Consider the following 13676-nt stretch of genomic DNA (forward strand, 5'->3'; position numbering starts at 1 on the left):
ACATGCTGGAGAGATTGTATCTCTCAGCTGGCCTGGAAACGCCTTGGTGTTCCCCCGGACAAGCTGGAAGTGGTGGCCGGGGAGAAAGTGTTATGGGCTGTTAAGGCTGCTGCCCTCGCAGCCTGGCCCCAGAAATGTGGGAGAAGATGGATGGCAGAAAGGTTTTGGAAATGTATCAATCCAATAATAATAATAAAAAAGACATTACTAAGTCTCGTGGATACTTTTGTTAAAGGACACCGTCTGTCCACCACAGGAGGAGCAGAAAAGACAACTCTTCAGTCTTTTATTTGCAGTGGAAAATAGGTTTCAGTATTTTATTGAAAGTAAGCAATAAATAATACTGTGATAAAAATAGTTTATAAGTACTCAGACTGTACATCATTGTTACAAGATCAGAAGATTCATCAGGAAGAGCAGGAATAAAAACAGCAACATGATTTGCATTGTGCATAAATGGCTAAATCACAAACAAAAAAACATTTCTAATGTCAGCTTCAACTACATGTAGAGTGAAAAGAAAAGTCTCCGGTTCCGACTCATTTGCCACAAAGGCTTATGCTGGAACCCGTGTTGTGAGTGTAGACGGAAAAACATAAGTAGCACTGCAACATTCAGACGTAGCTCTGGAAGCATTACTGACGCCACAAAACACGAATGAGTAATAATAAATAAGAAGAGACGACAGCGAGGAGTTAAACAGTAAGGCTTGATATAAAATCTTTGTACAGAGTGTTTTTAAAAAAGGGCTGCTGGTGGACTGCACCACCATCAGGGGGTTCTGGTGACAGTGGGGATCGACTGAGGCCTCAGTGAAGTTGGTCCGTTGAAGGAGTTTCCACACTTTGGAGTCATCCACACATTTGTTTAAAGTTCTTCTGCACGAGTGAGCATTTCTCCAGAGGTGAGGAAGATTTCATTAAAGGGATAAATTGGGTGGCAAGCGTGCATATAAGCGGAGTGGATTCTGCATGCAAGGTAAACTGCAGAGAACCTGGAAATCTGTTTTTTTTTAACTTGCATCCAAATGTAGCCCTCTGTAGTTTTTATTCTTGCTACAATTATATGGCTTTAATTCTTTAAGAGTTTCATTTTGGTATCACAGGTATGGAAAATAAACAGACAAGAGAGAAATATATTGCGTTTCACATGATATGTGTTGTCACCATCGCCTGGGCTTGCCAGCAGTTATTTGAATACCGATGGAGGACTCACAGTGTTGAGCAGTTTGTGAAACGGTTTGACGACTCCAGCAATTTCTCTGATATTCACACATCCACTGACCTACGAGCTGCATTTACACAAAATCACAAGTAATAAGCTACTAATATTACAACAGTTAAAAAGGGCAAAGATATGAATTAAGTTATATCACGTATCCAAGTCACTTGAGAATTAATTCATTGATTAGAATTCAAATCAAACATGAGAGACAAAAACATACATCTGTTCAATTGAATCAGAATTATAAAAAAAGATTAGATGAAATGTCTGTTGGTAGAAATATACAAACTCCAGATTGTTGAAATATTCAGTTACATACATCTGAGAGTTGAGCTTAATGCGGGCACAGTGGAGAAATGTTGCTTTTATTAAAAACAAAAAAAGGTGGGGGGTGATTAAGAGGAGAGGCAAAAAGGGGTTACATAGAAATTCTAAAATCAACAATCCCATTGGTTTACATAAATATATAATAACAAATGTAGATAAATCTAGAAAAGCTCTTCTAGGGATACTGAAATTAGTGAGTAAAGTCTTTCTGTGATGTCAGCAAGAAGCAAAATATCTTTGTAGGGTCCTTGCAAGTTATTTCAGTTCATCATCCTGGTCTTGAATGCAGGGAATTCCCCTTCATCCTCTGACCAGCGGTTACCTATAGAAATAATGAGGATAAACTGAGAAGGGAATGCGAGAGATCACCGGACGTGAGAGGGAAGCAGAAGCCGAGAGGTGGGTGGATGGGTTGAGATGGGGGAGAAACAGGAAAGAGATGCGCAAAACGTGCGTTAGAGCAGAGACCTCCAGTACGAGAAAGCTGCTTCTGCTTGCACAGAGGAGCAGTTCAGCAGTGAAGAAATAGCCATACACGTCTCTGATTTGAGGATTTCATCATTAAGACATGTGCGGTCTTACCGTTGTGTGTTAACAAGAGTAGGTCCTGACTGTGGCAGTGTCCAGCCTCTGTATAGACTGACTTCCTGTATTTCCACGTAGGCAGAAATCACATGCAAAGACATGCCGTTAGTCACAGCATCATCACAAAGCCAACCAAAAAGAAGCGAGTGCACGTGAGGAGATGTTAAGCATCGACAGAGCGTCTCACACACACCATGCGCACACTGACGCCGCTCTCTCTGCTTACCATCCATCGGGCTCCTCTTTGGCTGAGTCGAGGGAGATGCCGCACTACTGCTGGTAACTCGGAAGTTGGCAGGCAGGGTATCTGATGCACCCAATGACATCCCCCTCATGTCTTTGGGCCTGAACTTCTTTCTCCATGAGGGAGCACGGCGGAAGTTCTTATCATCATCCTCAAATATGATGAGGTAAAGAGAAAAGGGGGGAAAGACAGAAGACGTTTTTAGTCCACAGATATTCTTATTGTTACTTAGCGGAGTCAACAAATGTCCGTGTTTGTCACCTCTTCCATTCTCCTGTCTGTGCCCATCGCCAGCAGACTGCTGTATTCACGCTCAAGAGTGGCCCGGGCCTACAGAGGAAGGAAAAGAAGAAGAATGAGATTAACAGAAGACCTGCACTGTCCTCCTCCTCCTGTCTGCTGAGCAGCTGATCTGAAATGAACTTTGGTCCACACTAAATCTCTCGTTTCTGTCATCAAAACCCATTTCGTGCAGTTCCCGTTTTCATGCAACTTCCTATATAATTATGCGCTTTCAGATGTAACCCACAGGTCACTCATGTCAGGCTGACACCAGCACTGCATTTACACATGGAGCACAGTGCCACTTATCTCAATGGTTTGACAAAAAACACAAAAACCCCATTTTGCAAGTAAAATTTAAATGTATATAAATGTAGATCACTTTCCTTTGTATGTCCCGGGCGCTGCACCAAACTCAAAGCTTAAGGTCTTTGGGAAGAGCCCATTGGCCCAAGCAAGCAATGAGTAACTAACAGGTACCTTTAAGCACCTTAAACACACTCTAGGAACTTGTTGTTCCTAGAGTATTTAAAAGTAGAATGGGAGGCAGAGCCTTCAGTTTTCAGGCCCCTCTTCTGTGGAACCAGCTTCCAGTTTGGATTCAGGAGACAGACACTATCTCTACTTTTAAGATTAGGCTTCAAACTTTCCTTTTTGCTAAAGCATATAGTTAGGGCTGGACCAGGTGACCCTGAATCCTCCCTTAGTTATGCTGCAATAGATGTAGGCTGCCGGGGGATTCCCATGATGCATTGAGTTTTTCCTTTCCAGTCACCTTTCTCACTCACTATGTGTTAACAGACCTCTCTGTATTGAATCATATCTGTTATTAACCTCTGTCTCTCTTCCACAGCATGTCTTTATCCTGTCTTCCTTCTCTCACCCCAACCAATCACAGCAGATGGCCCCGCCCCTCCCTGAGCCTGGTTCTGCCGGAGGTTTCTTCCTGTTAAAAGGGAGTTTTTCCTTCCCACTGTCGCCAAAGTGCTGCTCATAGGGGGTCATATGATTGTTGGGTTTTTCTCTGTATCTATGAAGCGCCTTGAGGCGACTTTTGTTGGGATTTGGCGCTATATAAATAAAATTGAATTGAATTGAAGCACCTGGTAGATCTCAGTTATTTTATAGGAGGTGGTTGCAGAAGTTCTATTTTTCTATGGATCGGGACTTTTATTTAAACTGGTCTGTACATTTGCACATCTGGAAACATTTAGACAAGAACAAACGTGTGTGATGCAGTCTAATTACACTTGTTTTTAACATGCCAGCTGTGAAAATAGACCACACAGGCAACCGAATAAACAGTAGTGAGAATGCACTTGCAGTTCTAGCAAAGGATTTTTTGGACTAACTGATTCTCATGTGAGAAAAGTGACCATGTTTGGGCCTTCAAATATGAGAAGCAACAGCTGGATGGTGAAACATCATAAACATTTGGTGTTTGTGCACCTGTGTGTTCTGAGTGGGGATCTGCAGCAGCAGGGCCAGGGCGTTGTGATCAAAGGCATCATCCAAGGCGAGCAATGCACCATGGACGCCACTCTCACAAAGGTTGCTGCTGTACTCTTTGAGACCAATGGCGTGAACCCAACTGATGACACGCTCATTACTCCACACCAGCACATCTGAAAGCACAAAACAGAGATGAGTGCCATTTTTAAAAGACGCACGATAACACCAAGTTGTTTTAATGAGGAAAGAAAAAAGCATGTGTTACCTTTAAACTCCAGCATGGACTCCTCCCTCCTCCTCTCCAGCTCCTTTCTGTCATAGTTGAGCCTCCGCAGACACATCACACCACACTGAAAGCTGTTCCTGTAGCACAAACACAAACACTCGTTCACTGTGGAGCCTCTTAGTTGTTAATCTGCCACGATGTGCTCGTCTTTTTCCCCAAAGTAAGCTGTTTTATTTCTTTTTGACTAGTGGCAGAAAGGACAAAGTTGCATGTATGTGTGGCATGATTGTAGTAGGCTGTGGTTTCTTCAAGATATTCACTGCTGCTAATAAAAATGAATCTGTGTCTCACCTGTGGAAGCTGTCCACCATCTTGAGCTGTCCCCTAAGATCCTTCTTGGTTAGATGGTCAAGCATGCGGGCATCCACCAGCGACTCCATGAAGTAGGAGCGGTACTGTGGCAAACCCAGGCTGGGTAGCCACTCGTTACCGATCCACTCGTGGTTCATGTCTCCGTACGCCAAAGTCTACAGTCAGAGAAGAGGAGACTGAGCTGGTGTTTGAGAGAGTGGGCTAAAAAGATGGAGGCGTGGTGGAGGCTAATTACAGCAGGTGTATATTAACCATTTAACAGCAAACTGATTAAAAATGTATATATTAAAAAAAAGAAAATATTCGAATGATAATCAACAACGTTTCCACCTGTTTAATGACTAGTTTATAGAAAATATCTAAGAAAGTCTAAGAACGTAAAAGGTGGGAGACAACTCTGCAGCTGAGCAACTAGATGAACCCAGTGAGTCGCCCGGCAACAGTGAATAAGTCCAAGAAGGGATGTTTTACATTTTTTCTTTATTGTGTAGCGACAAAGGAAGACAAAACAAACGTGTGTGTATGCACTGAGGATGTAAATAATCAGGTCGACTAATCCTGATTCACAAAGCAACATGAAGTAAGTTGTCTGTGAAAAGACTCCACACATCAGTGGCACCGGTTTCAGGAAAGCTGACATAGAGTGAAGGAAGCTAACACATACACCCACAGCTTTTCTTTGTATTTATTTTTGACTTTGCTGCAAACTGTGGTCAACTGAAAAGCTCCAACATTGCTTTGACTGTTGGCTCTTTCGTCACGTGTCACCTTGGTTGGTAAACTTTTAGTGGACTTCATTTTTTTTGACCCGTCTCCTCTCAGACACATGTTTAAAAAACTAAAACGAAACAAAAACCTCTCGCCCCTTGTCATTACTTATTTTACTAACAAACCGATCATTCCAGCTCAAATCGACTGTTCTGCTCAGCTGTCTCAGATTTGCCCAAAACTTGAATGAACATTTAATGAAGAAACATGAAATTCATATTTAATTTACAATTAATAAAATGTGTTGTTCTTTCATCTTTCATGAGGCAACTGTTGAACATGAATATTTCAAAAACTATAACATAAAATCCTGAAAGTTTCGTTTCTTACCACGAAAATGAATTAGGATCTAAGTTTTGGTTTATACTAAATATTAATTAGCCTCCCCGGGAAAGTCTATGCCAGGGTGCTGGAAAGGAGAGTTTGTCCGCTAGTCGAACCTCTGATGCAGGAGGAACAATGCGGTTTTCGTCCTGGTCGCGGAACACTGGACCAGCTCTTCATCCTCTCGAGGATACTTGAGGGTGCATGGGAGTTTGCCCAACCAGTCTACATGTGTTTTGTGGACTTGGAGAAGGCATTCGACCGTGTCCCTCGGGGTGTCCTGTGGGAGGTGTTGCGGGAGTATGGGGTGTCTGGCCCATTGTTACGGGCCATTCGATCCCTATACAACCGTTGTAAGAGCTTGGTTCGCATTGCCGGCAATAAGTCGGACTCGTTCCCGGTGGGTGATGGGCTCCGCCAGGGCTGCCCTTTGTCACCGGTTCTGTTCATAATTTTTATGGACAGGATTTCTAGGCGCAGCCAAGTGGCGGAGGGCTTTCGCTTTGGTGGCCTCAGGATCTCATCTCTGATCTTTGCGGATGATGTGGTTCTGTTGGCTTCATCGGGTGAGGGCCTCCAGCTCGCACTGGAGCGGTTCGCAGCCGAGTGTGAAGCAGCGGGAATGAGGATCAGCACCTCCAAATCTGAGGCCATGGTTCTCAGCCGGAAAAGGGTGGAGTGCCCACTCCGGGTCGGGGATGAGGTCCTGCCCCAAGTGGAGGAGTTCAAGTATCTCGGGGTCTTGTTCGCGAGTGATGGGAGAAGGGAGCCGGAGATCGACAGACGGATTGGTGCTGCAGCTGCAGTAATGCAGACGCTGCACCGGTCCGTCGTGGTGAAGAGGGAGCTGAGTGTAAAAGCGAAGCTCTCAATTTACGGTCGATCTACGTCCCTACCCTCACCTATGGCCACGAGCTGTGGGTAGTGACCGAAAGGACGAGATCGCGGATACAAGCGGCGGAAATGAGCTTCCTCCGAAGGGTGGCTGGCATCTCCCTTAGAGATAGGGTGAGAAGTTCGGCCATCCGGGAGGGGCTCAGAGTAGAGCCGCTGCTGCTCCACATCGAAAGGAGCAGCTGAGGTGGTTTGGGCATCTGGTAAGGATGCCCCCTGGGCGCCTCCTGGGTGAGGTGTTCCAGGCATGTCCCACCGGGAGGAGGCCCCGGGGTAGACCCAGGACACACTGGAGAGATTATATCTCTCGGCTGGCCTGGGAACGCCTTGGTGTTCCCCCGGATGAGCTGGAGGAGGTGGCTGGGGAGAGGGAGGTCTGGGCCTCTTTGCTTAGGCTGCTGCCCCCGCGACCCGGCCTCGGATAAAGCGGATGAAGATGGATGGATGGATAAATATTAATTAAGCATATTCTTGGATGATTTATTTGCATTGAACATGAGGAAAGTAACAATTAAGTCTACGTCCACACGTACACGGGTATTTTTGAAAACTGAGATTTTCTGTTTTCGTTTTAAAAAATAATCCCGTCCACACGTAAAGGCAGAAATGAAGGAAAACGCTGGTAGGAACATGCCAAAGCAGCAGGTGGCGCTATATTCCTAACCGTGCAGAAATGTTGGCCAATCAGAAGTCTAGAAGCCTCTGTGGGAAAAAGTAAACAAAGCTGGGGCATAGAAGCAGAACCGAGTCGTATGTGTGGAGGGACAGTAACTGTGTATGTATATGTAAGCATTTAAACACTGCAGAGACAATTAACAGTAACAGTATTGTAGAAATTCATTTCACCGAAACAATAACGTGGCGCACAGTGTGACGTCAAAAAATGTGCACACCTTTGACGCTGCGTTTTCTCCGTTTTTCTCGTCCACTCGTAAATGCAAAAACTGAGTTTTCAAAAATATCCACCCTAGCCGGCGTTTTTAAAAATCTCCGTTTTCAGTGACCGAAAACGCCGTTTACGTGTGGACGAAAGGTGCAAACGCATAGAAAAACCTGCGTTTTCAAAAAATACCCGGGTACGTGTGGACGTAGCCCTAGTCGTGCCTGATGTTGAAGTACAGCTTATTAGTTTAATGCATCAGATCTGATTTGGCAGATAATCAAAGCCATTTATTCATGTTTATAGATTTATCTTTGAAAGTCGTTTAAAATAATTATAAATAAATATATATATATTTGATGAACTCGCTACAGATTTAAAAGAGGCTCTTTAGTATGCATGAAATCATTGTGTAAGGTTACTCTGTTTCATTTTACTGTTATTTTCCTTTGAACTACAGCACCGCCTCTTAGCAGCTGTTGTGCAGATAGTGAACTGTTTCATTATTATATGATCATGTGTTTGCTCAACTAAACTGGATACATAAACATTCAGCTGGAGTTTTTTGGAGCACTTTGCTTTCGCTCTAAGAGCAAACCTCTATAGTAGCAACTGTATGCAGAGAAGCTCCAAATTAAACTGTGCTAGAATGTGCTTGTTGTGAATAAAGGAGTACAAGGCAATCATAACTGAATTTAAAAAAACAAAACAAACAAGCAAACAAACAAACAAACAAACAAACAAACAATCACAGGTGAGAATAGGTGGGTTTTGGAGAACGTATGCAAACCTGGGCCCAGCTACCCTCGTCATCCTCCTGGTGTTAGCATGGTTAGAGTGAGCATGGTGAGAAGAACAGAAAGGTGAGGGGTTAGTGTGCAGTGCTGGGGTTAGAGAAGCTTCAAGTGGAAAGTATAAAGTAATAAACAAAATAACAAGTCAGTAAAAATAGCAGGAAAATAACAGACAAACAAATGGTAAGGCATCAAACAGGAAATACAAACGCTGGGTGATCAGAGGTATATATAAATATGAATAAAACATTAACCTATAAACCTTTTGAGGACATTAAATTGTCCTCAAAAGGTTTGACCAACCAGATCTATTAAAGAGAAGCTATTACAGTTTGTTCAGAAGCATTTCTGTGTGTGTAATGTCTGATTCTTTTGGCTATACATCACCCACTAATGAGTGGCAATGTTTCATAAACAGCCCAATCTAACTTTGGTAGTGGGAGGTAGTTCTTCATGTGTATTCCATCTATGTCCATGTAAGGTGAAAGCTATATAAAAGGTGAAACATACATATACTGTACAAGGACTAAAGAAGAGCATGAGCCCAATCCAAGAACAACAAACAAGTCGCCCACTAGGGGAACGAAAAAGGCTTTGTTTCAAGACACTCAGTGATCGTGCACGCAGCCAAATTCATACTGGACGCATCCAATATAATAAGTGAAGTCTGGCAATACTGAAGACAACTTGAAACAAAGCTCAACCACAACCATAGATGTGAGAAGCCACCAGTGCCCAGCCAATCAGGGTAGACTAACCGTGGGAGGCGTGGCTGCCAAACTTTCCATTTCTTCATGTGTGACCCAAACGTTTCCTGTGGTCTGATCATTTGACACCAACCAATCAGAAATGCACCAAGCGGGAAGAGTGGTGAAGGACAGAAAGAGAGCCAAATGGAGAAAAAACTATGAAGCATTTGTTTCATTCATTGTTAGCAAACGAAAGTAGAAATTTGATTCAAGCATTAGTACATGTTAAGTATGTAAGCAGTCAAAATGTTAATGTATTAAAAGTGTCGTGCTCATGAGATGATATGAATGTGACAGTGCTTAAAAGTATCATCAAGACTTGATCCGTGTTAAATCTGCACAGTGGTCCGGCTGCAGGTATGAATGCACTGACGGGTACCGTTCTGGAGGTGGGTGGGGCTGAAGGGCTGGTGAGAGACATGATTTCCTGGATGGCCAAACGCAGCTTCAGACGATGCAGTGGGTTGCTGATTCCAATCTCCCGCTGGATCTCTGTGTCTGATAGTGCTGACATGATGGCTCCACTCTTCACGTTGGCACGGCACGCAGCCACGTACCAGGCTGGCATGCCCACCCACAGCTGGCCAGAAGGGGACAGATTAGCAACAGTTAAACAGGATTAATGATTTAGACATGCTACTGAGTTTACTGCTTTTAAAATGAATTGTGTTGGTCTCGTACCTCCAGCCAAACCACAACAGTTGGTCCGTCCCACTGGGCAAACGGGAGGCCTTGCCTGCGAGCCTCTTCTAGTAACTCATGCCTGGAAGATGCAATACATGTGAAAGCCAACTTGGTGGTTCACTTGCTCAAGGACCAAAATATTCACAGCCACAGATCCAAATGTTCGTCACAAAATCCCAATATGCACACACAAACCCCAAGACATGAGCTGACATGCATACTGAGTGAAAGAGAGAGAAAGGGGAAAGGGGGAGGGGACAAACACAGGACCTGAACCCAAGAAAGACTCAGTGCTCCACTAGATGTAGCTGTGTGCCACACCATCAACAAGCTCACATCTGTTTAGCAGATTCATTTTAAAGAGTTGGCAGAAATGCCCAAAAGCACGTTATTAAGTAACAATTCAGTTTTACGTAAATAAAGGAGAGTAGGAACAAAAAAAATAACTATGCTAATGTTTATTTTATGGACAAGAACACACGCAAAGAGCCAACTTCCATTTTTCCTATGGCTGTAGTGCATAACGTCATGCTCCAAAAGGAAAACTGCGATAGGAAAATCCTGCACTCACTACAATCAGCGCACACACATTCCTGTTAGTTATGCTCCACTATGGAAAGCAGGATAAAAAGCAGCATGGAAAATCTATCAGACATTCAAAGAGATACTTGGTCGGGGTCTGCAGGGTTACTGGTGAGGTCAATGTGAAGCCAAATGCGAGAAGATCGGGCAAGGCAAAAAGCAACATGAGCCAACTTACCCAGTCTTTGGACTACAGATGGAATGAGAGAGAGTGGGGGCGGCACAAAATGTGAAAAAGGAGGAAAAAAATAAAGAGAAAGAATGAACTGATGATTATTGAAGGGCCATGTGACAGCAAAACATTTATGGTGTTTGCAATTTGCTTGAACGAAACTAAGAATGAAAGTGTCAAAAAAAAACAAACAGGAGATGTGAGAGATGACTGCGATGGAAATGCCGTGGGAACGAAAGGCTGTGCACATGAGCCAGAAAGAGCTTGTGAGGCTGCAGGAGGATGCAGCACGACAACACAGACTGATGTCTTTTATCCTCTATATTCGCTTTGTTACTCTGCATAAACATTGGACGGGATGGGACTGTCATACAGACACTTACTTCTTCTGTAGCTTCCTGTTTTTCTCTGCAGGACCACCAAGGGTGCCCACACCCAAGCCATCCTTCGGAGAGCTCTCTGCCTCGGGAGTGCCAGCTAGAACATAACATTGAGCTCAGAGATCTAACTTATATCATAAACTGATCACTATTAGTAGCATACATGTCCAGAACATCAGCTTAGCACTGCTGCTAGTGTCTGACCTTGGCTGGCAGGATCCTTGCCAGGAAGGCTGGGCCGACCTTTCTCCTTCTTCCCAAACAGGCGTCCAATGGATGACTTGATACTTTTCTTCTTGGCTGCTTTGTTGAGAGAGTCTTGGCTGCTGTTGCTACTGCTTGGGTTACTGCCCTGTCCATCCTGCAGGCTGCTCAGCCTACACAAACAAGGGTTAAGTTATTAGATAGACAAAGAAGAAAAATGTTTAAAATCCCAGAAACACAAAAACTATCTTTCCTGGATAAAAATGCACGTCTTACCCTCGGATGTCTCGGATGTCCTCGTGACTAGCGGCGTGGCCCACCTCCCTATTCAGTCGGATGGAACGTGGAGTAGTGGGGGGTGACGTCTCACAATGAATAGTAGCCTTATCATCTTGAGCAGACTGCATGACACAGAGAAACATTAATGGAACAAAAAAACAACAATGAAAAAAACCCTACTGTACATAACACACACCAAGAGGCTACACTGTATGTGGACTATGAACAATCCATACAGACTGGATATCGGTAACAGATACAGGACTGTGAACAATCAATTATTTAGTGGGAATACTGTGTGCAGTGTAATTTCACAAAGGCAAAAAGGAGAATGAAACTCAGTCTCCAAAAGAGAACGAACTTCGAAGTGATGAACACTGCAAAACAAACAAAAAAGAAACCAAAGTTGCTACGAGTGTTTTTAATGTGGAGGGAAAATGAAGAATGATTGACAGATCCTGGATTCTAATTGTGGTATTAACATATAGGAGGGATCCATGGGAAAAGTCCTGCCTCAAAATTAAACCTGGAACCTGCTATTAGCACTTCTTAAACAGTTCACCAGGTAAGTAAATATTTCTTTAGTGTATTTTGTACAACGTAAACTAAAAGCTAACCAAGATCTCCTGTTATATGTCTGAAGCTTCTTCAGATTTGATGGTCTTGACCTGGAGCCAAATATTTTTGGGTCATTGTTGTATTGGAAGACACTGGAAGACTAGTTGACTACTTGAGGTTTTCGTTCAAAATCGTCACACCTTTCCGTAATGATTTCTCCCACTTTGACGAGATTCCCAGTTCTAGACACACTCAAGCATCCTCACAGCATAATATTCCCATTATCGTGTTTCACTACTGGGGGGGTGTTCTTTGGGTCACACGCCTCGCCCTTCTTTCTCAAATCATAAGCAAAGAGCTCATCTGACCAAAAGAGGCCCTTCCAGCATACATAATCGTTCTCCAGGTTGTTTTCAGCATCCTTCAATTTGGCTCAAAGGTGTCTCTTCTGTAGAAAATCAAGTTTTCCTTAGTCTTCAACCTCTGTCCATTCCCATGCAGCGTTCTAGTCATCGTCTGCTTTGAGATTTCCTACTAGGCTAAGTCACTCACTAATGTCTTGGTAGTTGTTCTAGGTCTCTGATTGTTGATGATACTTCTCACACCAGTTCTTGAAACTTGAAAATACTGTAATAATTTTGTATTTTCATCCTCTGTAAGCATCAACAATTCTTTTTCTCAAATTTAACTGATTTATTTTGTTTTTTGTCATGATCCTTTCTCAACTGACAGCTCAAACCCTTGTAGAAGTTTTTATATTGTGTGTAAGTTAGAGGGTAACACTAATTTACACACATTAGAGACTACTTGCTGGAAAATTATCCCTTCGCCGTTTTTCACACAGACAGAAAAACTCAAAGGAGAACAAGTGAAAACTCTAGCTGTTTTGATGCAAACAAACTTGTTTTGTACACCATCAACTTTTTGTAAACTTTGCTGCAGGTTGGCAGGAGCCTCCATCCTTGTCTGTTGCTGTGATGGCTGCAATATGCAGGGGTGATTTTATTTTAGTCAGAGAAAGCATTTATTCCACCAGACGCATTCTAAAGAATGAGTCTCTTACATACTAATAAATTATGATTGATTATTACAGGTGAAGCACCACAGCAGTGTTAAAATAAGTAAAAGAAATGACACTAAAGTGCAATAAAAGTCTGAGGTGCTGGCCTGGAGGCCCAGGAGTGCAAAAATGTTATGCTGGAGATTGCCTGCAACAGACGTGTGTTTGATTTAATAATAGAAAATACATTACTTAAAACTCAATATAAAGAAAGGAAACGTATTATTTGCAGCACTGTTACACCCCCCCCCCAAAAAAAAAAACAAAAAAAAACAAACAATTGAGGCATTTAAAAACTTCTAGAGGTTTAAGAACGGGATTTTAGATTTCATGCAGGACTGCATATTTCCAACGGATGGAGGATTTAAGGATGGGATGGAGAAACTGAAAGTAAACATTAGGGATTAAACTTGGGGGGTGGGAGATGTTACATAGCAAACAGGTCCCTCACAGAGCTCGGGAAAGCAGGTCTCTAGTTTACCTTCCTGCGGTGCTTGCGCAGGTCACTAGGCTGAAGTGTGGCAAAAAGGGAGAGAGGAGAGAAGCAGTTAGTAATACACAACAGATCAGCGGTGGAATCAAGCCATGCACAAAGAGACAAGAGCAGAAAATCACATGAAGACACACAGAACAGTT

The 13676-nt window shown here is 43.2% G+C and overlaps 1 protein-coding gene across 7 annotated transcripts in view; it reads right to left on the reverse strand.

Annotated features, from left to right (window-relative positions):
• Window positions 1-284: 284 nt before the first annotated feature.
• The window catches only part of ppfia1 (PTPRF interacting protein alpha 1), a 44934-nt gene continuing 31542 nt past the window's right edge, over window positions 285-13676 (reverse strand). Inside the window, exons 17-31 of one of the 7 annotated variants that reach the window (XM_087842616.1) lie at window positions 13522-13551; window positions 11420-11544; window positions 11144-11316; window positions 10943-11036; window positions 9803-9884; window positions 9501-9701; window positions 9131-9193; window positions 8369-8395; window positions 4692-4867; window positions 4380-4477; window positions 4112-4287; window positions 2642-2710; window positions 2363-2531; window positions 2134-2198; window positions 285-1873 (exon numbers count right to left, since the gene is read on the reverse strand). In XM_087842616.1, coding sequence (XP_087698742.1) covers window positions 2143-2198; window positions 2363-2531; window positions 2642-2710; window positions 4112-4287; window positions 4380-4477; window positions 4692-4867; window positions 8369-8395; window positions 9131-9193; window positions 9501-9701; window positions 9803-9884; window positions 10943-11036; window positions 11144-11316; window positions 11420-11544; window positions 13522-13551 — 1539 coding nt within the window. In that variant the 3' untranslated portion in view covers window positions 285-1873; window positions 2134-2142. Of the gene's footprint in view, window positions 1896-2133; window positions 2199-2362; window positions 2532-2641; window positions 2711-4111; window positions 4288-4379; window positions 4478-4691; window positions 4868-8368; window positions 8396-9130; window positions 9194-9500; window positions 9702-9802; window positions 9885-10942; window positions 11037-11143; window positions 11317-11419; window positions 11545-13521; window positions 13552-13676 lie in introns of all 7 variants that reach the window. The other 6 variants (XM_006808228.3, XM_087842610.1, XM_087842627.1 and 3 more) reach the window with 6 other exon arrangements.

Source organism: Neolamprologus brichardi, chromosome 1 (assembly GCF_056152115.1).
Source record: "Neolamprologus brichardi isolate AB-2024 chromosome 1, ASM5615211v1, whole genome shotgun sequence".
Lineage (NCBI taxonomy): Eukaryota > Metazoa > Chordata > Actinopteri > Cichliformes > Cichlidae > Neolamprologus > Neolamprologus brichardi.